At 40.0% G+C, this 25,451-nt stretch overlaps 1 protein-coding gene and 1 long non-coding RNA gene across 2 annotated transcripts; one reads left to right on the forward strand and one right to left on the reverse strand.

Moving 5' to 3' along the window:
* Window positions 1–8: 8 nt before the first annotated feature.
* LOC129659132 (uncharacterized) lies at window positions 9–25,451 on the forward strand. The gene is made up of 4 exons (XR_008717807.1): window positions 9–158; window positions 424–531; window positions 983–1,026; window positions 24,696–25,451. It is a non-coding gene; the product is annotated as an uncharacterized LOC129659132 (long non-coding RNA).
* On the reverse strand, window positions 1,177–1,455 carry LOC129659131 (39S ribosomal protein L22, mitochondrial-like). Its single transcript, XM_055590247.1, has one exon. It carries the CDS (start codon window positions 1,453–1,455, stop codon window positions 1,177–1,179), a length of 279 nt encoding a protein of 92 aa, XP_055446222.1.

The following is a 25,451-nucleotide window of genomic DNA, read 5'->3' on the forward strand; positions in this document are numbered from 1 at the left end:
GAGGACCATTTAGGTATCAACCTTTCTCGCGACAGAGGAGAACCTAGGTGGCTTGTGGGTAGTGGGTCAAACACAAATTCTAATCTTGAGTCATGAGACTAATAAAGTTTAGCTCTAAGATATAGAATGAGTGCTTTGCCTGCCATTCAGGAAAAAAGGTATAAAAAAAAGAGGGAAAGAGAGATGTAGCACTTCAGCCCCACTTCTGTCACTCGGTTATCCTTATTCACTGAAGTGAAAGCTGTATGTGGCAGGGCCTTTTGTCTGTTCTACTCACTGCTGTATTCCCAGCACCAAAGCACTATTAGGCGCTGAAAAAATATTTTCCAAGTGAATCAATATATTATTGTTGTCTTGAAGAAGTCAAACAGACAGCCGTTAGGGACTATTTCTTCACTGCTTATTTCCCTATTTGCCCCACAGCATCGGTACACTTGTTCAAAGAGCATGAGTGCCTGAGTGGCATTGTGTGAAAAGAAGCTGATAAAATGTTGATGGTGATGCTCTGGAGGAAAGCCGCAAGGCCTGAAGGTACAGATGGGGGCGGGGCGGAGGGGGGGAGTGGTGCGGTGGAAGTTTTACTGGTCAGAAGGGAAGGGTGGCCAGAGCTACATGTGAACACAGATATGCAGAGATTAGAAGAGAGGAGAGTGGCAAGGGCAGTGGCGGTGGCAGCCAACCAGGGGGAGTTTGTTTGACCAGAGCAGGAAGGCTGTTTAAGCAGCCAGTTTTCTGCTGGCTTTGGCCTGGAGCCTAGTGAAGATGAGCTACCAGCTACAAATGGAGCCAGGAAGAGGAGGGCAAGCAGAGGAAAGTTGAAGAATTAGGGCAGACTGGTCAAAAGGACTGGCCATTTTAGCCTTCCATTAAAAAGAAGAGCAAGAGGGACAGAGAGCACAAAGACCAGAAGAGAATCTTATCAGACGTCCTGGAGCTTCCATGATGGTCTCAACATTGTGTCCTTTTATTGTTTTCTTGGAAGGTATCTTGGCCTTGGTTCTCTGAAAAATGAAGACTTTGGAACTGGTAAGTTGTTTTGTTTTATAAAAACTAATTTCTGTTTGTTTTTAGAAAACCAATAGTAAAGTATATACTGTGGATTCTCAATTTCCCCATCATACAGTGTGAATGTGATGGTCAGGTTTCGAAGCTCCTGAATATCTTCTTTGGTATGGGTTACACTGTCTTTGGTGCCTCATGTGGAGGTGAGGGGCCATCCACCAACTTCACAAAATAATCCCATGATCCCAAAGCCACTCCCATGGTGATATCGATGTGTATCAAGTACTGGCCTTGCCCTGAAGTGGACTCAGCCATATATAAGTTGGATCTGAACTCCACATTGTGATCTCCCACTGCTATATCTTGGGCTTTTAAGAGAACCTCTTTCATTATTCGGGCCCCTGTTTTTTGGTCACTGAATTCCAGTTGAGCCAAAGCCTGGTCAAAGGACATGCCTCATATCAATTTTCCCAAATACCACATCTTTGCTGTACTTTGTTTTCAACAATGGTAGATTTCAGCTGGTATCTGAGGAAGTTCTCCAGGTAGTTGTAAAGAATACACAATTTTTTCTCCCATTTTCAAGAAATTTCAAGAGAAGCACTGGTGTGGATATGATTAGGGTGAAATGTTGTAACATTAAAGAAGCCCCAAGATCAGCTTCTCCCTCACATCCATAACACATCCAAACATTCTGGTTTTGCAGCCACCATCTTTCCTGGGACTTGTAAGTTGCTTATTTAGGAATATGATTTGGGGAGCAATAGGGCAGGACAGGGAAGGGGAACAGGGAGGGAAAGAGAATCAACACAAGGATATGAAACTGAGCTGACAATTGCTAAGGACAACTGGTGCTTTTGCCTGCCCAGACCTTCTGAAGAACTGATGGAAAGCTCCTCTGAACTGTCCACAGAGGGGAAGACATGTTAGAAAATTAACATTTATAACAGCGTTACCTAATTTGTAGATGTTGGTCAAATTTTCCCCCTTGTCCTCTCCTATCCTTTTTTCATCCATGATCTAATCTGGGGTCAAATGTATTCACAGTTGTCCTGGCTCCTTCATGTCCTCTGATCTGCATGAGTTCCTCAGTCTTTCCTTATCATGACCTTGGCACTACTGAAGAGGACTGGCCAGTTATTTTACAGAATGTGACTCAGTTTGGGTTTGCCTGATAATGTTTCATGATTCAGCTGAGGTTGTACACTTTTGGCAAGAACATCTCAGAAAAAATATTGTACACTTAGTGCATCATTTGACGTTGATGTGTCTTACTAGTGGTGATGTTCATCTTGATCATCTGGTTAAGGTGGTGTCTTCTAGCTTTCTCTAGTGTGAAGTTATAATTTTCTCCTATATAACCAATATATATCCTGTGGGGAGATTCTTTGAGACTATGCAAATACCCTGTTTCTCCTTATACTTTGCTCATTGATTTTAGTATACATCAGTGGTTCTTACCTATAACACTTACTACTAGATACTGGCCTAATGTTGACTTTCTGTATTCTTCATTCCTTCTACATTTATCAATTGGAATCACAATCTAAGTAAGAGCTAAACTTGCCTTTAAATACCTCTGAGATTTTAACAGCCCTAGATAAAGGTATTGGTTTGAGGTTTGGCTAAAGGAATAAGTGAGAAACCGAACTGATGGTGTGAGGAGAGGGAAATTAGGTACTTGCTGGTGGTTTTCATTTAGGGACCAATAATTTGACTTGTTATAGGGAACAGCCAGAGATGAGGAATGCATAGTCAGGAAGTGTTTCAGGTATGAAAGATAAAACAGCAGTGTTTTCTATAGTAAAAAGAAACACATTTATGCTGATATCCAAAGATTAATGTCAGAAGAGAAGAAGGGCATAAAGGTACCAGCTGCAAAGATGCAGAAGAAAAGCAAAGAAGAAAAAATAAACTTGATACATCTGCTTACAGGAAGACAGAGAAGTTGTCTGAGGTGGAAAAAAAAAGTGGGGTGGAGGAGAGATTTAAGAAGAAATGAAGGTTTTAGGTCACAGCTAGTGATCCCAGCAAAGAAAATTAGGAAAATTAGCCAGAGGTGGAAAACTCCAGAATCAAGAAAAGGAAAGAGATGGGTCTTGCAGAGTAGGAGTCCGACAGTCCCAGTTCAGGACAAGAGCCTTGTCACTAGGGATCTGGGAAGAAAGAAATGGAAGGGAGGGAAGAAAAGGGAGAAGGACAAATAGAATGTAAAGGGCATCCTGGCCATGAGTCTTTTAGTTATAGTGACAACAACTGAGCTCAAACCACCTTAAGCAAAAAGATACTTTGTGGGCTCCCAGACCTGGAAAGTTCAGGATAGGGGCTGACAGAGGGTTGCCAGCCCCCCAAAACTCAAAGTTATAGGCCCATATCTTGCTCTCTCCTCCCTACCCCACCACACTATCTCTCAGTTCTTTTTCCTTTTGGGTGTTAGCCTTACTGCTTCCCATCTCAGATGGGCTTCCTCTGTGCAGACAGGGAAGATGGCTGCCTATATCACAAAGCTTCCATTGTCTCAGCTTGGCAGCCCTGGCATAAACACAGACTACTATATTCCAGAATCTCCTTGTCATGACCAAAGAAAAACTCTGATTGGCCCTTCTTGGGTCCCAGGCCCACACTTTGAACCAATCACTGCTTTTAGAGGGATGAAATATTGTATGACTGGCCAGGCCTGAGTTAAATGTTCACACAGTGCTTGGGAATCTAGGTGGGACCAGGATTAATAGAAGCACTTAGGATGGCAGTTATCCAGAGTAAAGATAAGTGATCTTACCAGAACAACAGCAGGCAGGGCTGCTAGAAACATCAAGAGATGCTTCCTACTGAAGACTCCCAGAGAGAACTTCTGGAAATAATAATAGTTAATTTAATTATAGTAATAGAGAATTCAGCAATACATGAACCGTAAACTTCCAGATGTTCAAGCTGGTTTTAGAAAAGGTAGAGGACCCAGAGATCAAATTGCCAACATCCGCTGGATCATCGAAAAAGCAAGAGAGTTCCAGAAAAACATCTATTTCTGCTTTATTGACTATGCCAAAACCTTTGACCACGTGGATCACAATAAACTGTGGAAAATTCTGAAAGACATGGGAATACCAGACCACCTGACCTGCCTCTTGAGAAACCTATATGCAGGTCAGGAAGCAACACTTAGAACTGGACATGGAACAACAAACTGGTTCCAAACAGGAAAAGGAGTCCATCAAGGCTGTATATTGTTACCCTGCTTATTTAACTTCTATGCAGAGTACATCATGAGAAACGCTGGGCTGGAGGAAGCATAAGCTGGAATCGAGATTTCCGGGAGAAATATCAATAACCTCAGATATGCAGATGACACCACCCTTATGGCAGAAAGTGAAGAGGAACTAAAAAGCCTCTTGATGAAAGTGAAAGAGGAGAGTGAAAAAGTTGGCTTAAAGCTCAACATTCAGAAAACTAAGATCATGGCATCCGGTCCCATCACTTCATGGGAAAGAGATGGGGAAACAGTGGAAACAGTGTCAGACTTTGTTTTTCTGGGCTCCAAAATCACTGCAGATGGTGATTGCAGTCATGAAATTAAAAGACACTTACTCCTTGGAAGGAAAGTTATGACCAACCTAGATAGCATATTCAAAAGCAGAGACATTACTTTGCCAACAAAGGTCCGTCTAGTCAAGGCTATGGTTTTTCCTGTGGTCATGTATGGATGTGAGAGTTGGACTGTGAAGAAGGCTGAGCGCCAAAGAATTGATGCTTTTGAACTGTGGTGTTGGAGAAGACTCTTGAGAGTCCCTTGGACTGCAAGGAGATCCAACCAGTCCATCCTAAAGGAGACCAGTTCTGGATGTTCATTGGAAGGACTGATGCTGAGGCTGAAACTCCAAACTTTGGCCACCTCTTGTGAAGAGTTGACTCATTGGAAAAGACCCTGATGCTGGGAGGGATTGAGGGCAGGAGGAGAAGGGGACAACAGAGGATGAGATGGCTGGATGGCATCACCAACTCAATGCACATGAGTTTGGGTGAACTCCAGGAGTTGGTGATGGACAGGGAAACCTGGTGTGCTGCGGTTCATGGGGTCGCAAAGAGTCGGACACGACTGAGCGACTGAACTGAACTGAATAGAGAATATTTATTAAGTGTTTACTATGTGACAGGCACTGTCCTAAGCCCTTTATGTGTATTAAATCTTTAAATCTCCTAGCATGTCTGGATACTATTATTATCACCCTTATACAGAAGAGGAAACAGACACAGGTAGGTTAAGTCATTCATCCAAGGGCCCAGAGAAAAGAAGCAGTAGAGCAAGGGCTTCATCCAGGCAGTCTAAGTGCTCTCAACCACTGACACAGGATCTAAGTGCAGTAAACATTTGAGATATAAAGATAAAATCAAGTAAGAAAAAATACAGAGTTTGAAAGGAAGCCACAAAGGAGGGTTGAATAAACCCCACAAAGAAAGTAGAAATCTATCAAACCCTGAGATAGTATAGCATAGGCACTTAGAGTGCTATAAAAACACTGCTTGAAGAAGTCCAAAGGTAGGTACTAGAAAAGAATAATGTAGAAGACCAGTCCAATGTATCCATGGGGAACTCAGATAAAGCTGATAATTTTTTCCAAATTTTTGCTATTGTGGTAAAATACCCATAATACAAAATTTACCATCTTAACCATTTTTAAGTGTACAGTTCAGTGCTATTGTGTATATTAACACTGTTGTACAGATATCACCATTCATCTGCAGATCTCTTTTCATCTTGAGTTGTTGTTCAATTGGTAACTTGTATCCAACTCTTTGTGATCCCAGGGATGGTAGCATTCCAGGCTCCTCTGTCTTTCACTGTCTTCCGAAGTCTGCTCAAATTTCTGTCCATTAAATCGGTGATAGTAATATACCTGTTAAAAGCTAATTCCCCGTTCCCCTACTCTCTCCAGGCCCTGGCCACCACCATTCTACTTTCTGTCTCTGTGAATGTGAGTACTCTAGTATCTCATATAAGTGAAATTACACAGTATTTGTTTTTTTATGACCGGCTTATTTCACTTAGCATAATGCCTTCAAGGTTTATCAACATCATACCTTATGTCAGAATGTCCATCCTATTTAAGGCTGAATAATATTCCATTGTGTGTATCTGCCACATTTTTGCTTATCCATTCATCCATCAATGGACAAGGCTGTTGATTTGTTATTCTTCAGTGGTGGAATAGAGAAGAATTTAAAACATGTTATTTTATTTACTAGGGAAAGCAATAAATAGGCCATTGTCGTTATCCATCTTTTCCTGAAAAATACTCCTTGTACTTGCCACAACTTAAACTAATTGTGGTTCAGTTCAGATCAGTCACTCAGTCGTGTCCAACTCTTTGCGACCCCATGAATTGCAGCATGCCAGGCCTCCCTGTCCATCACCATCTCCCGGAGTTCACTCAAACTCACGTCCATTGAGTCAAATTGTGGTAGACCAAGAGTAGAAGAAACCCCATGTTCATTGCAGCATTGCTTACAATAGCCAAGATACAGAAAAACCTAAATGTCCATCCATATATGAATGGTAAAGAAAATGGGGTATATATACACAATGGAAGATTATTTAAAAAAGAACAGAATTTCACCATTTATAACAATATCAATGGACCTTGGGGGCACTATGCTAAGTGAAATATTAGAGAAAGACAAATGCATATGATCTCTCTAATATGTGCAATCTAAAAGCCCGGCCTCATAGATACAGATCAGTGGTTGCCAGAGGAAGGGGTTGGGAGTGGGCCAAAAGGGTAAAGGGAGACAAAAGTTACAAACTTCCAATTATAGAATAAATAAATCATGAGGATATAATGTAAACCATGGTAACTATAGTTAATCATACTGTATTGCACATTTGAAATTTGCTAAGAGATTAAATCTTAAAAGTTCTTATCACACACACACACACACAAATTCTGTGTGTGTGGTGATGAGCATGAACAAGACTTACTGTGGTGATCATTTCCCAATGTATACAATTATAGAATCATTTTGTTGCACACCTGAAACGAATATAATGTTGCATGTCAATTACACCTCAACTTTTTAAAATGTGAAAGTTCATGTAAAGCACTAAGTCAATAAAAAAATACTAGTTACTATTCATACTATAATTATTATTAAAAATTTATCAGTCCAGGAATCTATGCTTTTATTAGTGTTTTTCAATATATTTATATAATGTGGAAACAGGGTAGAAGGCAACAAAAACACCAATACTAAACCAAAGCTCCCTGTGACACACAGAGTTTGCTTGGATAACATGTATATCTTTATAATAAACCTGAAATCTTGAGAATAGAGAATGTCTATAAAAAGCTTTTGGGACATGTACGGTGCTGGAAATGAACCAAGCGTTACTGCTATCCTAGGAAATCAGTTCCTTGAAGACTGTTTCTGAAAGTGTGGTTCAGAACAGTCAGCCCAGGAGCCTCTGAGCCAGGCAGCAGCGGTCCTGGGAGGTTCTGACCTAGCTGTCATTCTCTGGGCACTGCGCTCCACCCTTGTCACCAGTGGCTTAGAGCCCCGTTACTCTTTGCCTCAAGAAGCATGTTGCAAGATGACCCAGACATACAAGTGCCCTCTAACTCTCCATACTATTTCCACAGCTTTGAACTTGCACCCAGTTTGCCCATGTATTTCTCATCTGTGAATTTTTCCCAGTATTTTCTCCATTTCCTCTAACCCCAAGGTCTCTCTGACCTCCTTAGGGGCTGCTGCATGTTCTACAAAGACCCAGAGGGGCATTTGCATTGGCACACTACATTCCGCCAAGCATACAATCCTGACTATAGCAATCTGCCTCAAGAAAGACCCTTAAACTTTCATTTAGTCCAGTCTTTTAACCTTTGTCATTTCTGAATATAAACATTAAGTCTGAGACTGAGCATGAACTATCCCTTTTCTCAACCCATCTCATTTACAAATGAAACACTATCCCATTTTTAGACATTTGGAAGCATTTCTCACATTTTAAATTAACTGTGTTCAGCAACCTTCACAGAAAATTCTATTATATTCTTACCTAATCTTATTCACTAAAATTTCAACCTGCTATTTGTCGAGAGAGAGATTGCTTCAATACTGGTTGTCTTCCAGTATCTTTTCTCCCCTTCTCTTATAGTGATGGAACCCTTGAATGGTAGACATTACATGGGACGTCCAATATAAAGTTCAGTATAAAGATGGCATTGTTCAACCTCCTGTACCATTAAGCATGGTCGTGTTACTAAGAGCTGGCCAATTGCATATGATGGGAGGTATGTTCAACTCTGGAATGTGTCTTAATTAAGAACAGGCCCATCTTTCTTCCATTTTCTATCATGCTGCTTGCAATGTGGGTGTGGATGTGCTGGTGTGTCATATTGGACTGTTTGAATAAGGGCAATATCCTAAGTATCATAGAACTGTGAGATGCAAAAAACTTGGATCCCTGAATGACTTTATGGCTCCATGCCATGTCTGGCATGCAATGGAGAAGGAAATGGCAACCCACTCCAGTGTTCTTGCCTGGAGAATCCCAGGGATGGCAGAACCTGGTGGGCTGCTGTCTATGGGGTTGCACAGAGTTGGACACAACTGAAGCAACTTAGCAGCAGCAGCAGCAGCAGCCATGTCTGGAACCATCTATTTCTTGACTGTAACATGAGAGAAGATAAATTTCTACCTTATGTAAGTCACAGTTACTTTGAGTCTCTGACATATGCAGTAGAACCTATATAATAAATACATCTGTAGGTACACTTGATAGAGATAACCCTAAGTATAGCAGATGTAGTAGAAATGCGTAGAGAATTTGCGGAGCCCTTTCCTGTGTTTGAGAGAATTCCCTATTTTGTAGACTTCAGAGAATGATCCTGATCCTTGATTTCACTGTCTCTGGAAGTTTGGGCTCAGGTGTGTAATCCAGTCTTGGCCAATCAGGTGTTTCTGCTCAAGACTTTAAATCTGGAATGAGTGAGGCAAAGGAGCTGGAAGGGTCAAGAATTCATCTGTGCCCTCTGGAGCCTCCAGGGGCAGCCAAGCATTCAGTGGGAGCAGCAGACATGTTGCTATCATATGTCCTTAGATGTGATTTGGGCTCTGATTCTTACCTGGGTTGTAAGCATGGCCTACCTGGAGATGCTTGACTTACTCCAAGAGCCTTTTGAGAAATTGCTTTTTTGCTTAAATCAGGCAGAATTTTCCATTTGCAACTAAGAATGCTGACCTATATGCTCAGGGGAGAGCTACCACAAAATTACGGTAAAAAAAAAAACTTTATATGTTTTTTCTTTTACAACTGTTTCAGTTTAATAACATATCCATATAACGGCTAAAAGCTACTGAATATTTTTCAACTTTGACTATGATAATCATATGGTTTTTCATCCTCATACTAAAGACTAAGACTAGAATGAACCCTGGGGACTATCTTGTCTAGTTCCTTCACTGAGAGACACTGAGACACAAAGAGGTGTTCTCATTTCAGTGGATGAAATTTATTTCTATGCATGGTCTCTGATAACTTCTCCAACTAAATCAAAACCATTCCAAATTAAGGGCCTGTCTCTTCTTACACTGAAACTTTATTTTAGGAATATAATGAGTTACTTCTGTATTCCATTACATAAACCACCAAAGGAAATAAAAAGCCTATTGGACCCAGAACCAATCCTAAGAAAACATCACCAATAGTCAACAAACATGAGAGGGAGACAGTTTATAAGTTTCTCTCAGGGCAGCCCTATTTTTATGTATTGAAAACAAACATGGCTTTTGCATTTGCTTGCACAAGACCTTCTAGAACTAACACCCAAAAAAGATGTCCTTTTCATTATAGGGGACTGGAATGCAAAAGTAGGAAGTCGAGAAACACCTGGAGTAACAGGCAAATTTGGCCTTGGAGTACAAAATGAAGCAGGGAAAAGGCTAATAGTGTTCTGCCAAGAGAACGCACTGGTCATAGCTAACACCCTCTTCCAACAACACAAGAGAAGACACTACACGTGGACATCATCAGATGGTCAACACTGGAATCAGATTGATCATATTCTTTGCAGCCGAAGATGGAGAAACTCTATACAGTTAGCAAAAACAAGACCAGGAGCTGACTGTGGCTCAGATCATAAACTCGCTATTGCCAAATTCAGACTGAAATTGAAGAAAGTGGAGAAAACCACTAGACCATTCAGGTATGACCTAAATCAAATCCCTTATGACTATACAGTGGAAGTGAGAAATAGATTAAGGGACTAGATGTGATAGAGTGCCTGATGAACTATGGATGAAAGTTCGTGACATTGTACAGGAGACAGGTATCAAGACCATCCCCAAGAAAAAGCAAAATGGCTGTCTGAGGAGGCCTTACAAATAGCTGTGAAAAGAAGGGAAGCGAAAAGCAAAGGAGAAAAGGAAAGATATACCCATCTGAATGCAGAGATCCAAAGAATAGCAAGGAGAGATAAGAAAGCCTTCCTCAGTGATCAATGCAAAGAAATAGAGGAAAACAACAGAATGGGAAAGACTAGAGATTTCTTCAAGAAAATTAGAGAAACTAAGGGAACATTTTATGCAAAGATGGGCTCAATAAAGGACAGAAATGGTAGGGACCTAACAGAAGCAGAAGATATTAAGAAGAGGTGGCAAGATTACACAGAAGAATTATACAAAAAAGATCTTCACGACCTAGATAATCACAATTGTGTGATCACTCACCTAGAGCCAGGCATCCTGGAATGTGAAATCAAGTGGGCTTTAGAAAGCATCACTATGAACAAAGCTAGTGGAGGTGATGGAATTCCAGTTGAGCTATTTCAAATCCTGAAAGATAATGGTGTGAAAGTGCTGCACTCAATATGCCAGCAAATTTGGAAAACTCAGCAGTGGCCACAGGACTGGAAAAGGTCAGTTTTCATTCCAATCCCAAAGAAAGGCAATGCCAAAGAATGCTCAAACTACCACACAATTGCATTCATATCACACTCTAGTAAAGTAATGCTCAAAATTCTCCAAGCCAGGCTTCAGCAATACGTGAACTGTGAACTTCCAGATGTTTAAGCTGGTTTTAGAAAACGCAGAAGAACAAGAGATCAAATTGCCAACATCCGCTGGATCACTGAAAACACCAGAGAGTTCCAGAAAAACATCTATTTCTGCTTTCTTGACTATGCCAAAGCCTTTGACTGTGTGGATCACAATAAACTGTGGAAAATTCTGAAAGACATGGGAATACCAGACCACCTGACCTGCCTCTTGAGAAGCCTATATGCAGGTCAGGAACCAACAGTTAGAACTGGACATGGAACAACAGACTGGTTCCAAACAGGAAAAGGAGTCCATCAAGGCTGTATATTGTCACCCTGCTTATTTAACTTCTATGCAGAGTACATCATGAGAAACGCTGGGCTGGAGGAAGCATAAGCTGGAATTGAGATTTCCGGGAGAAATATCAATAAGCTCAGATATGCAGATGACACCACCCTTATGGCAGAAAGTGAAGAATTACTAAAAAGCCTCTTGATGAAAGTGAAAAAGGAGAGTAAAAAATTTGGCTTAAAGCTCAACATTCAGAAAACTTAAGATCATGGCATTCAGTCTCATCACTTCATGGGAAATAGCTGGGGAAACACTGGAAACAGTGTCAGACCTTATTTTTTGGGGCTCCAAAATCACTGTTATGGTGATTGCAGCCATGAAATTAAGAGAAACTTACTCCTTGGAAGGAAAGTTATGACCAACCTAGATAACATATTCAAAAGTAGAGACATTACTTTGCCAACAAAGGTCTATCTAGTCAAGGCTATGGTTTTTCCAGTGGTCATGTATGGATGTGAGAGTTGGACTGTGAAGAAAGCTGAGCCCCGAAGAATTGATGCTTTTGAACTGTGGTGTTGGAGAAGACTCTTGAGAGTTCCTTGGACTGCAAGGAGATCCAACCAGTCCATCCTAAAGGAGATCAGTCCTGGGTATTCATTGGAAGGACTGATGCTGAAGCTGAAACTCCAATACTTTGGCCACCTCATGCGAAGAGTTGAATCATTGGAAAAGACTCTGATGCTGGGAAAGACTGAGGGCAGGAGGAGAAGGGGACGACAGATGAGATGGTTGGATTGCATCACTGATTCAATGGACATGGGTTTGGGTGGACTCCGGGAGTTGGTGTTGGACAGGGAGGCTGCCGTGCTGCGGTTCATGGGGTCACAAAGAGTTGCACACAACTGAGTAACTGAACTGCACTGAACTGATCTCCAATTTTTTGGCAAACATGCTCAACACTCTGTAATATTTTAAAGTGGACAAATACATAGAGTGTTCTAATCTTTCCTGAGCTACTCTCATACACCTCTTCTTTATAATGCAGTTTTGGTTTATTGGTGATTTCCTGCAACCTTAAACTTCCATTAATGTTAAGCTGTCATGACTAAGTTTATACTTATACACATATCTCTTCTATATTATTTAGGATTAGGTTCAACTGTAAGAAACAGAAAAACTCTAAGTTACTGTGGCATAGACCAAGATAACAGGCTTCTCAGGTGCCTTGGTGGTAAAGAATCCACCTGCAAATGCAGGATATGCTGTTTCTATCCCTGGGTCAGGAAGATCCCCTGGAGAAGGAAATTGCAACCCACTCCATTATCTTGCCTGGAGAATCCCATGGATAGAGTAGCCTGGCAGAGGCTACAGTTCATAGGGTCACAAAGAGTTGGACACAACTCAGCAACTGAGCGTGCAGACCAAGATATAAAGTTGTTTCTTCCTCAATTAACAGAGTCCAGAGGCAGCTGCCCAAGACCAATATGGCAACTCCATGATCATCAAGATTCAGGCTTCAACTGTGTTACTACTCTGTCACTTTATACATGCTATGTCGTTTCAGTCATGTCCAACTCAACTTTTTGCAACTCTATGGACTAAGCTCACCAGGCTTCTTGGTCCATTGGATTCTGTAGGCAAGAATACTGGAGTGGGTTGCTGTGCCCTCCTCCAGGGGATCTTCCCAACCCAGGGATCAAACCCACGTCTCTTATATCTCCTACATTGGCAGGTGGGTTCTTTACTACTAGTGCCACCTGGTACTCTGTCACTTTAGCAAGTTCCCTCATATTACAAAATTGCTACTGAGTGCCAGTGATCACATCTGCATGACATCCAGAAGATCAAGAACTCTCTCTTTAATGACACTGTCTGAAAATTACACAATATTGTTTCTTATATCTCATTGAACAAAACATGGTTAACCTAACTGTTGAATATGGCCCTTTAGTGATATGATTTGCATTTCCAAATAAATCTGGGAGGAGGGAAAGAATGAATGTTGGGTAGGCAACCAATGGTTCTTCTATAATGCACTACTGTTTTACTTCTCTGATAGATTCTGTGTTGCTTTTCAAGTAGTAGATTTGAGTTAAGTCAAGTGGAATAAAGAATACCTAGTAGTTAAGAGCCCAATCATTGCAATCAGACTACCCTAGCTTCAAACTCACTAGGTTTGTGACTCTGGACAAAATACTTCTTTGTGGTCTGTCTCATCAGTAAAAAGCAGACAGTGATGTCTACTTCATAGTGTTATTACACAGATTAAATGAGATTTTATATATTCAATATATGGCATATTAAAGATGAACACAATTTCTTTGACATCCCTCCCATTGAGAGGCGAGGTAAGTGTTCATTCCCCGCTGAATCTAGGTTAGTGCTTTGAGTATTTTGACCAGGAAACCATGGCAGTAGTGAGGCTGTGGCCCCTATTTAACATCACCTGATGCTGGAGTTGACCAAGTCACCATTGACTGAGTGAACTTCTGAGCGTAATATAATACTAGCTTGAATTATTTTTCCTTTCTCATAATTTCACAGAATTAGACTGTTAGCAAAGTATCCTTATTTATGCTCTCATCTTCCACTTCTGTCTCTTGAAATACTTGATCTCAGAAGCCAGGTACCATCTGGGAAGTATGACCACTGTGGGCCCACCATGCTGTGAGAAGCCTAAGCTATGTGGATATGGGGGTCAAGGAGCACTGTCATGCCAAACATGTGAATACAGATGCCATCTTGGAAGATGCCCAGTGGAAGCTCCAGCTTCCCTAGAGGATGCCATGTAGATCCTAGACAAATTGCCCAGCACAATAAAAAGATTGTTTTAAGTCACTAAGGTTTTGGGGGGGAAGGGTAGTTTTACACAGTGGTAGATAATCAGAACAGTATACAGAAGCAGGTGCTAAATACTTGACTGTGGGGCTGACCCTGATTCAAGTTTAGCAGTGAGTACTCAGTGACTCTTTGGAAGTCCTCCAAAGATGATACCCTGGATGAAAGATATCATACGCTGATAAAGAAGCACATACATTACTTTTATCACAGTTTTGTATTCTTACTATTTTGATAACAGTATTAGGATTTAGTTGGTTTCCTTTGTAATACTGTGCATTTTCTTTTTTTTTTTTTTTGCATTTTCTTTTATATAATTAAATCTTATGCTGAGATAAAGTCCCTATAATTTCAACTAACTTCCAAAAGAATATGTGACAAAAAAAGGAATAAGGAAAAAAATTAAGAATCCCTGTTGGATTACTAATTATTAGAGAAATACAAGTCAAAACTACAATGAGATCCCACTCACACTAATCAGAATACCATCATTAAAATATTTATGAATAACAAATGCTGGAGAGAGTATGGAGAAAAGGACACCCTCCTACACTGTTGGAGGGAAAGTAAATTGGTGCAGTGACTATGGAGAACAGTATGGAGCTTCCTTAAAAAACTAAAAATAGAGTTACCATATGATCCAGAAGTACCATTCCTGGAGCATATTTTTGGACAAAACTATAATTTAAAATGATCCATGCATTCCTAGGTTCATAGCAGCACTATTTACAATAGCCAAAAATATGCAAACAACCTAAATGTCCATCAACAGATGAACGGATAAAGAAGATGTAGTGTGTTCGTGTGTGTGTGTGTGTGTGTGTGTGTGTATATATATATATATATATATATATATAAACAATGGAATATTACTCAGTCATAAAAAAAGAATGAAATAATGCCATTTTCAGCAACATGGATGGACCTTGAGATTATCATACTAAGTGAAATAAGTCAGAAAGAGAAAGACAAATACCATAAGATATCACTTATGTGTGAATCTAGAATATGACACAAATGAACTTATCTACAGAAGAGAAACAGACTCACAGACATAGAAGACAGACTTGTGGTTGCCAAGGGGAGGGGAATTAGGAGAGGGTTAGAATGGGAATTTGGGATTAGCAGGTGCAAACCATTATATATAGGATGAATGGACAATAATGTCCTTTTGTAAGTACATGAAGCAGAGTCCCCTTCCTTCCCACCTCCACAGACTTATGGTGAAACTGTGATAGGAGCTTAAAATAAACTTTTATCATGTTAAGCCACTGAGATTTTGGAGTTACATTATTTAACCTGTACTTCCTAGGATAGGGTCTAATTATAGAAGGATACGTTTATGCCCATCAAAGAAAGCCTACCAGAAAGAGAGACTATGATGAGGACAGAAAAGTTTAGCCAGGCTAATATAAAAAGACAAGAGTGATTTTTTAAGACTATAAGCTATCTCATAAACAATCTTAGCTTTGGCCTTGCTGCTCTGGAGTCCCACCTTGTCTAGGCTTCACTACCTTCCCCATGCAGATCTTGGGCTCCTGGTTTATTCCTTGAGGCCAACCCTTTGCCTCCTTCTAGGCTTCTTCCAGGTTCTCTGAGGACTGGCTGTCACTCAAGTGTTGACCTCTGCTGCCTCGAGCACCAGCCTCTGTCTCCTCTTGGCTCAGGTTGATCTCCTTGGCTTCACACTGTGCCTCATTCTCAGCCTTGGCCTTAGGTCTCCTGGCTTAAATCCCAGCCAGGACCCAAAATGGCCCCTGCCCAACATCACCTGATGCTCGAGTTAACCCAGTCACCCTTGGTTGAGTGAACTTCTGAGGGTTAGTCCAACACTAGTTTGAATTATTCTTCCTTTCCCATAATTTCTTTGAGTTCATCAAATTAGAAAAATATCTGTATTTATACTCTCAGCTGTTCACGTTATTGATCATATATAGCAGGAAAGGAAAAAAACCCTATTTATCAAGCATCTTACTATGTGTCAGCCAATGTGTTAAACACGTCTGCATTTCATTTACTCCTTGCCAAAATGCTCCTTTGAGAGGGGTATTTCAGCTGAACATGTACAGGAGAAAAAAACAAGTGCTACAAGATGAAGTTATTGCCTAAGATCACACAGCTAGAAGTGGAGCAGGAAATCTGAACCAGGTTTATCTCTTTCCAAAGCCCATTCTGTTTCACTCCACAGTGTTAAACTAACTCTGCCCCCTCCATTCTGGTATGATTATTCAAACAGGCATATAGACTTCTAGGTGAGCCTGGGGAAATGCTGTTGTTATAGCTCAGTCGTTAGTTGGGTCCAACTCTTTGTGACCTCATGGACTGCAGCATCCCAGGCTTCCCTGTCCCTCATTATCTCCTAATGTTTGTTCAAACTCATGTCCATTGAGTCAGTGATGCTATCTATGCAGCTCACCCTCTGTCACCCCCTTCTTCTCCTTCCCTCAATCTTTCCCAGCATCATGTTCTTTTCCAATGAGTCAGCTCTTCACATCAGGTGGCCAAAGTATTGGAGCTTCAGCATCAGTCCTTCCAGTGAATATTCAGGGTTGATTTCCTTTAAGATTGACTGGTTTGACCTCCTTGCTGTCCCAGGGACTCTCAGAGTCTTCTTTAGCACCACAATTCCAAAACATTAATTCTTTGGTGCTCAGCCTTCTTTATGGCCCAACTCTCACATCTGAACATGACTACTGGAAAATCTATAGCTTTGACTATAGAGACTTTTGTTGGCAAAGTGATGTCTCTGTTTTTTAATACACTGTCTAGGTTTGTCATAGCTTTTCTTCCAAGGAGGATGCGTGTTTTAATTTCGTGGATGCAGTCACCATCTGCAGTGATTTTGGAGCCCAAGAAGATAAAATCTGTCACTGCTTTCACTTTTTTCCCTTCTATTTGCCATGAAGTGATGGAACTGGATGTTATGATCTAAGTTTTTTGAATACTGAATTTTAACCCAGCTTGTCCTCCCTCATCAAGAGGCTCTTCAGTTCCTCTTTGCTTTCTGCCATTAGAGTGGAATCATCTGCATATCTGAGGTTGTTGATATTCCTCCTGGCAGCAATCTTGATTCCAGTTTGTGATTCATCCAGCCTGGCATTTCAAATAGTGTACTCTGAAAAGAAGTTAAATAAGCAGGGTGACAATATACAGCCTTGATGTATTTCCTTTCCCAATTTGAACCAGTCCTTTGTTCCATGACCAGTTCTGGCTGTTGCTTCTTGTCCTGCATACAGGTTTCTCATTAGAGAGGTCTGGTATTCCCATCTCTTTAAGAGTTTTCAACAGTTTGTTGTGATCCACACAGTCAAAGGCTTTTGCATAGTCAATGAAGCAGAATATATTTTTAGTTTTGGAATTCTCTTGCTTCTTCTGTGACACAATGGATGTTGGCAATTTGATCTGGTTCCTCTGCCTTTTTAAAATCCAGCTTGTATATCTGTAAGTTCTCAGTTCACATACTGCTGAAGCCTAGCTTAAAGGGTTGTGAGCGTTACTTTGCTAGCATGTGAAATGAGCACAATTGTATGGTAGTTTGAACATTTTTTTGGCATTGCCTTTTTTTGGGATTGGAATAAAAACTGACCTTTACAGTCTTATGGCCACTGCTGAGTTTTACAAATTTGCTGGCATATTGAATGTGGCACTTTAATAGCATCCCTTTTAGGATTTTAAATAGCTCAGCAAGAATTTGATAACTTGTTCGTAATAATGCTTCCTAAGGCCCACTTGACTTCACACTGCAGGATGTCTGGCTCTTGGTAAGTGATCACACCATGTGGTTAACCAGGTCATTAAGACCTTTTTCATACAGTTCGTCTGTGTCTTCTTGCCACCTCTTCTTAATCTTCTCTGCTTCTGTTAAGTCCTTTCTGTTTTTCTGTCCTGTATTGTGCCCATCTTTGCATGAAATATTCCCATGAAATTTTCTTGAAGATATCTCTAGTCTTTCCCATTCTATTGTTTTCCTCTATTTCTTTGCATTGCTCACTTCAGCAGACTTTCTTATCTCTCCTTGCTATTCTTTGAAACTCCTCATTTAGTTGGGTATATCTTTCCCTTTCTCCTTTGCCTTTTATTTCTCTTTTCTCAGCCATTTGTAAGCCTCCTCAGACAACCACTTTGCCTTTTTGCATTTCTTTTTTCTTAAGGACGGTTTGGGTCACCACCTCCTATACAAGGTCATGAACCTCTGTTTAAAGTTCTTCAGGCATTCTGTCTACCAGATCTAATCCCTTGGATCAATATATCACCTCCACTGTATAATTATAAGGGGTTTGATTTAGGCCATGCCTGAATGGTCTAATGGTTTTCCCTGCTTTCTTCAATTTAAGCCTGAATTTTGCAATATGGAGTTCATGATCTGAGCCACAGTCAGCTCCACATCTTGTTTTTGCTAACTGTATAGAGCCTCTCCATCTTTGATTGGAAAGAATATAATCAATCTGATTTTGCCATTGACCATCTGGTGATGTCCATGTGTAAAGTCTTCTCTTGTGTCATTGGAAGGGGGTGTTTGCTATGACCAGTGCATTCTCTTGGCAAAAAAATTGTTAGCTTTTGCCCTGCTTCATTTTTTACTCCAAGGCCAAACTTGCCTGTTACTCCAGGTATCTCTTGACTTCCTACTTTTGCATTCTAATCTCCTATGATGAGAAGTACATCTTTTCTCGGTATTAGTTCTAGAAGGTCTTATAGGTCTTCATAGAACCACTGGACTGTAGCTTCTTTGGATTAGTGGTTGGGGCATAGACTTGGATTACTCTGATGTTGAATCGTTTACCTTGGAAATGAACTGAGATCATTCTGTCATTTTTGAGATTGCACCCGTACTGCATTTTGGACTCTTTCGTTGACTGAGGGCTACTCCATTTCTCCTAAGGGATTCTTGCCCACAGTAGTAGATAAAATGGTCATCTGAATTAAATTTGCCCATTCTGGTCCATTTTAGTTCACTGATTCCTAAAATGCTGATGTTCACTCTTAGCATCTTCTGCTTGACCACATCCAACGTACCTTGATTCATGGACCTAACATTCCAAGTTCCTATGCAATATTGTTTTTTATAGTATCAGATCAGACTTTACTTTTACTGCCAGACACAACTGAACATCATTTCTGGTTTGGCCCAGCCTCTTCATTCTTTCTGGAGCTGTTTCTCCACTCTTCCCCAGTAGCATATTGGACACCTACCAACCTGGGGGGCTCATAGCCCAGTATCATATCTTTTTGCCTTTTCATAATGTTCATGGGGTTCTTGAGGCAAGAATATTGAAGTGATTTGTAATTTCCTTTTCTAATGGACCACATTTTGTCATAACTCTCCACTATGACCCACGTGGCTTGGGTGGCCCTGGAAAGCATGGCTTATAGCTTCACTGAGTTACACAATGCTGTGATCCATGTAGTCATTTTGGTTATATCTCTGCAATTGAGATTTTTGTTCTGTAGGCTGTAGGGTTACAGTTCTTGCTTCTTCTGTCTACACTCTGCTGGATGAGGATAAGAGGCTTGGGCAAGATTTCTGATGAGGGACTGACTGTGGGAAGAACTGAGTCTTGCTTTGTTGGGCAGGGCCATGCTCAGTAAATCTTTAATCTAATTATCTGCTGATGTGTGGGGCTATGCTCCAAACCTGTTTGTTGTTTGCTTTTTGTAAACTCAGTCCTGGGGTCTACAGGCTCTATGGTAGGGCTATTGGTGACCTCCAAAAAGGACTTATGCCAATATGTGCCTCCCAGGACTGCTGCTGCCAGTGCCCCTGCCCCTGCAGCAGGCCACTTCTGACCCACGCTTCCACAAAAGACCCTCAAACACTCACAGTCAAGTCTATCTCAGTCTCTTGTGGGGTCACTTACTCTCTTCATTGGATCTTGATGTGCACTAGATTTTGTTTGTGCCCTCTGTTTCCTCCAGTTCTGTGGGAGTTCTGTAATCAAATCCCACTGTCCTTCAAGTCGGATTCCCAGTCTTTTTGCTGGATTCCCCAGGTTGGGAAGACTGATGTGGGGCATAGAACCTTCACAAAAGTGCAAGAACTTCTTTGGTATTATTGTTCTCCAGTTTCTGGGTCACCCACCTGGTGGATATAGGATTTGATTTTATCGTGATTTTTCCTCTACCATCTTTGCAGCTTCTCCTTTGTCCTTGGATGTGGTTTATCTTTTCTCAGTGGGTTTCAACAGCCCCCTGTCAATGGCTATTCAACAGTCAATTGAGATTTTGGTGTTCTCGCAGGAGGAGATGAGAGCAAGTCCTTCTACTCCACCATCTTGATGGTAAAGTTGGGAATAGAAAGTGTGAACGTACAGGACCTGCCCTGAGCATCAGAATATTTCATATTTCTCTTGCAACTTGAGTCATGAAACAGACATATGTCCATCATTTGCCAGTGACATTAAGGTGATTCATTGAGCAGCAGTAAAATATAATCATGGTAAATTTTAATAAACATGAAACTTCAGAAGAAAAAATACAAATGCTTCAGAGGGTTATTTATGCAAAAGTTTACTTTAAAATATTCTCAGTTTCATAATGACTCAGTAGAACAACACTAATGATACATTTTGATGTTGGTAATAGTGTTGAATATTGTGTTGTCATTTTCTAAAGTATGACTCAAGGAGTTATTAACAAAATCATAACATGGAGAGACCATGATGTAATTTTCCCACTCTGTTTAACCTTGGTCAGAACTTCATTGAATTATGTGGCCATTTTAGAGTCATGCAACTCATATGTGAAGATCTTGAGCAAGTTCCGGAGGCCAAGCACTAAAAATTATTAGCTTGGTTAAAGAGCCCTATTAGCAAAGCCCAGGGGGATAGGGTTTGTTGGGAAGCAGAAGAGATCTGTGATTAGGATGAAAAAATCAGGAATATCAGCCACTATAGTAGTATTTCTCTAAGCGTGCACCAGAGCCATAGGCATCAACAGATGCAGGTAAGAAATACAAATCTTGGGAAAAGCCCAAACCTACAAAACCAAGTTTCTGCTGAGGAAGGGGAAAGCCCCACAAGGATTATATGCACTGAAGTGGAGAATATTTCTGTCAGTGGTTCTCAGCCTTGGTTGCACGTTGGAATTACCTGGAGACATTTCTCAGAGATTCTGATTAATTGGTCTGGGCTAACTCCAAGACACCCAGATTAAAAGTTCCTCAGATGATTGTAATGTACACCCAAGTTTGACAACCTCCGCTTTGTGCTAAAATATAATGCACAAATGCCAGCAAGCAACTGTCCAACTTCCACTGAATAGTTGAGAAATATGTTTATTAAGTTTGTAAACACTTTAACTAGATAATTCCTTAACATGCATTGTATCATCTTTCCAAAATAAATGCATTTTTATTTTCATAAGTGATTTGTCTGTTCTCTTAAACAGGACCTGAGACTCACAGTCATTGTGAACAAAGTTATTATTTTCTCAGTTCTGGAGACCTTACTCTCCCTTTCATTCTGGTTTTCCTCACACAGTGACTGGGAGGTATGATAAAGAAAAAGATGATACAATGCTTTTTAACGATGTGTATGTCAGAGCCCCTTGGTCCTTACTGTGGTCTTCTATTCTCAGTGGTCTGACATTGCCTTCAACTCCAGGTACCAAATCTGGTCACTAGAGTTGAAGATTATGAGTACAAGTTTATTTGAAGACATATTTTCTCAGAACCCAGAAAACAAGTGCTTCCCAGTTGGGGAGATGTCCTGGTGGTTACCAAGTACAGCAGACAATTCCTGCATATAAGAAGGACAATTACTCTGCTGATATTAGCCATTTGTGCCTTAGATTAAATTGAAGTCCATTACCAGGGACTTTTGCATTCTGGACCTTATCTGATTATGTGATGATATTAATTGGCCCCTGAAGGTACTAGACTGCATTTCTGGTAAAGGTTCTTCACTTATACTTTTGAAATTAGGCTTTAGATAACCATCTTTCTGTATAAATGCAAAATTTTGCACATTATCTTTTTTCAAATGGTGGTAAAATACACATAACATAAAATGCTCTATCTAAGCCACTTTTATGTGTACAGATCAATAGTGTTAAGTACATTTACATTGAACAACAAACCTCAAGAATTCTTTGTATCTTGCAAAACTAAAATTCTTATTCATTAAACAACAAATTCCCATTCTCCCCACCCCACAGCTACACATTATCTTTTAAACAGATGAGTTGTCAGTTTAATCTTCTCTTTTAAAAGTTTCCTAAAATTCATTGATCTACTTGGTTTTAGCCACATCTGCCAGTCCAGTCTTACAAAATTAAAAGTTTCTACGTCATTGGATTGGTCCACATATCACTGAGCTAAGACATCACTTACTCCAAAAGCAAGTACATTCTGATTTTTCTTTAAGTAAAATGTCCATTTAAAAAAGAATGAAAATGAAATACTATAAATTGAATTTTTCTTGAGAGAAAAGCTAAAAGTTTGGTAATACCCATGCTAAAGAAATAGTACCTGTCAAATATCGGTGTGAGAGAAAATCAGTTCAACAGATTAAACAATCTCTATCAACTGCCAAGTCTTTACAGATATATTCATAAAAAATAAAAACAACTTAATCATTCATCAGTTGGGGACTGGTTAGATACTTACAGTATACTATATAATGAACTGTTATTTCTGTTGCCGTATGGTTGCTAAATCGTGTCTGACTCTTTTGCGACCCTATGGACTGTAGCCTGCCAGGCTCCTCTATACATGGAATTTCCCAGGCAAGAATACAGGAGTGGGTTTCCATTTCCTTCTATAAGGCATCTTCCTGACCCAGGGATCTAACCCAGGTCTCCTGCATTGGCAGGCAGATTCTCTACCACTGAGCCACCAGTGAGGCCCAGTGAACTAGTATACAACTGTTAAAAACAAGGTGATAGCTCCGTGTGTGCTGATATGAGAAGACCTGCAAGTATATTATTTTAAATATATATAATGAAATGAATGTGAAAAAATGTAATTACATACACACACACACACATATATACACATAGGTGTCTGAGAATATATTCTCTTTTCTGGAAGGATAAACATGCTGTTGTTAACAATTGCCCCTTTGGGAAAATAGGCTGGTGATTTGGGAGGGGTGTCAGAGGGAAGGAACACACCTGTTTTTCATTTATACCTCTCAGTACAACTTGAATTTTTTAAAACATAGGCTTGTATTATTTTAAAAGTATTTTAAATATCAACATAGTTATCTAGTCAATGAGATATGAGATTATGGAACATTTCTCATATGGAACATTTTAACTATACTGTTTATCATTTTCTTTATATAAAGAAGTATATTTTTAAAAACTCTGTTCATATAATAATCAAAATATAACAAAACATGAAATTTTATTTCATAACTTAGATATTTGGGCAAATAATTATTTTCATAACCAGTTTAAGCCATGTAGTCTTCCATCTTTTATGTCTCTACGATAAAAAAACCAAAGCAAACTAAATCAACCAAGAAAACTGTATTTTCTTTTTTGAAAAGACAATAAATGACATTTACTAAAAATCCCATTTCCTTCTTAATGTTCTGCAAACTGTCTCTGTAGAAACTTTGTAATTTTATTACTTTTTTAAGCTTTAGTATAAGATTCATCATTTTCTATAGATTTTGCTTAGATAGTTTTACTCAAAGATTCTATTGTTCCCTTGAATAGAATATAATATCAAGGGATCCCTCAGGATATGAGACACTTGAAGACTGCCCTTGCAATAAGATTGTCTTGTAATAAGATTGCCACTTTTTCTTCTCCTAGTCCTGGGAGTTAAATTTTGTCACAAGTGAAAATATTCTCCTTTTCTTGGGTTAAAAAGACAGTCTTAATATCTGTATTCTAACATTCAGTGCAGCAGAACATAAGGCCTTCCTACCTCTGGAAAGAAGCTCAGTATTTCCATATATACCACCCATCAAAAGTCACAGAAGAAAATGTTTCCTTTTTTACTGTTGTGAACTGGACATGTGATATTGATTATCTGCTTATTATAGTTAGCATAATGTTTGTCTCCAGGCATGAGTAAACACAGCGAGCAGCTATGCAAATCAATGCTGTTATGTAAATCAACAAATAAGCCTTACTGTTATCAGTAAGTTACCACCAGATCAGTTCTTAACTTTTAAAAAGAAGACGATTTTGTTTAAAATGGGTCACTTTGAAAGACAGTAAACAAAACTCAAGCTCACTTCTATTTACCAGAATATTAGAGTAACAAAAAAGCCCAAGCTACTTTGTGTAATTTTAAATGGTGTTCCTAATAGAACTCATCCTACTTTGTCCCAGCATAAAAATGCAGAATGTACTTATTTAAGAGTTGAGTAATAGTCATTGGAAAATAAATTTCTGGCAAATGTGCAAACTATGTGTGGTTCCCATAGAATTAAACAAAAATAGATCTTGTTCAAAATAACAATAAAAATCCCATGGGATTGACTAATAAAAGATGGCTGGCACAATTTGAATTCCATGACAAGGGCTAACATAAAACTTTAAAAAATGGTAACACTAGAATCATTTATCATTTTTTGTAGCTGTGGCAGTCATCTCGGAACTATCCTGGTGACCAGAGCTTCAGAGAACTCAGCCTACTGACCACACTGGAAAAAGAAAAGTTTTTCAGTGTTTTCAGTTTTTAATAAACTAACAGTGGACCATACAGACACCACAGACTTAGGTTTTGTGCTGATTACAAAAGAATCATTCCTTAATTACAATTTGTTTGTGTATTAGAGTTTCTAAAATCTTATACCATGGATCAAAGGTTTTTCTTTCTGTTGTTACTGAAAGGCAAATTCGAGTGCCCCACACACAGGGAGGCCAAACAATACCAAAACATCCGAGTTTGGAACAGGGAGAGGTTTACAAAGGGCCATGCAAGGAGATGGGTGGTTCATACGTTAAAAACCCCAAACTCCCTAAAAGCTTTCAGCAAAGTTCTTTTCTAGGAAAGGTGATGGTGGGGTGTGGTTAGTTGTTGAAAATTTTTTGGTGTCAGAGCCTTTATTTATGAGGTCAGGTCATGGCCAGGTAACGATGTCCCTGTAAATCTCCACCAAATGAATGTTATTCTCTGTTATGACAAGAAACAGTCAGACCCCCAGGCACAGCTTTCACCCTCTGAGGTCCAGTCCTGGCTAAGAGGAAGCAGATCTCAGCTGGAGGCTTCCTGGCTGTCATTGCTGAGGGACTCGGGCACCCAGAGCCCAGCTGGCCCTCAGGCTCCTCATGCCGCCCAGAAGCTGGGGGCCAGATACCGTCAACCGCATCCTTTGCAGACCGCTGCTGCC

This window comes from Bubalus kerabau, chromosome 8 (genome assembly GCF_029407905.1).
Source record: "Bubalus kerabau isolate K-KA32 ecotype Philippines breed swamp buffalo chromosome 8, PCC_UOA_SB_1v2, whole genome shotgun sequence".
Lineage (NCBI taxonomy): Eukaryota > Metazoa > Chordata > Mammalia > Artiodactyla > Bovidae > Bubalus > Bubalus kerabau.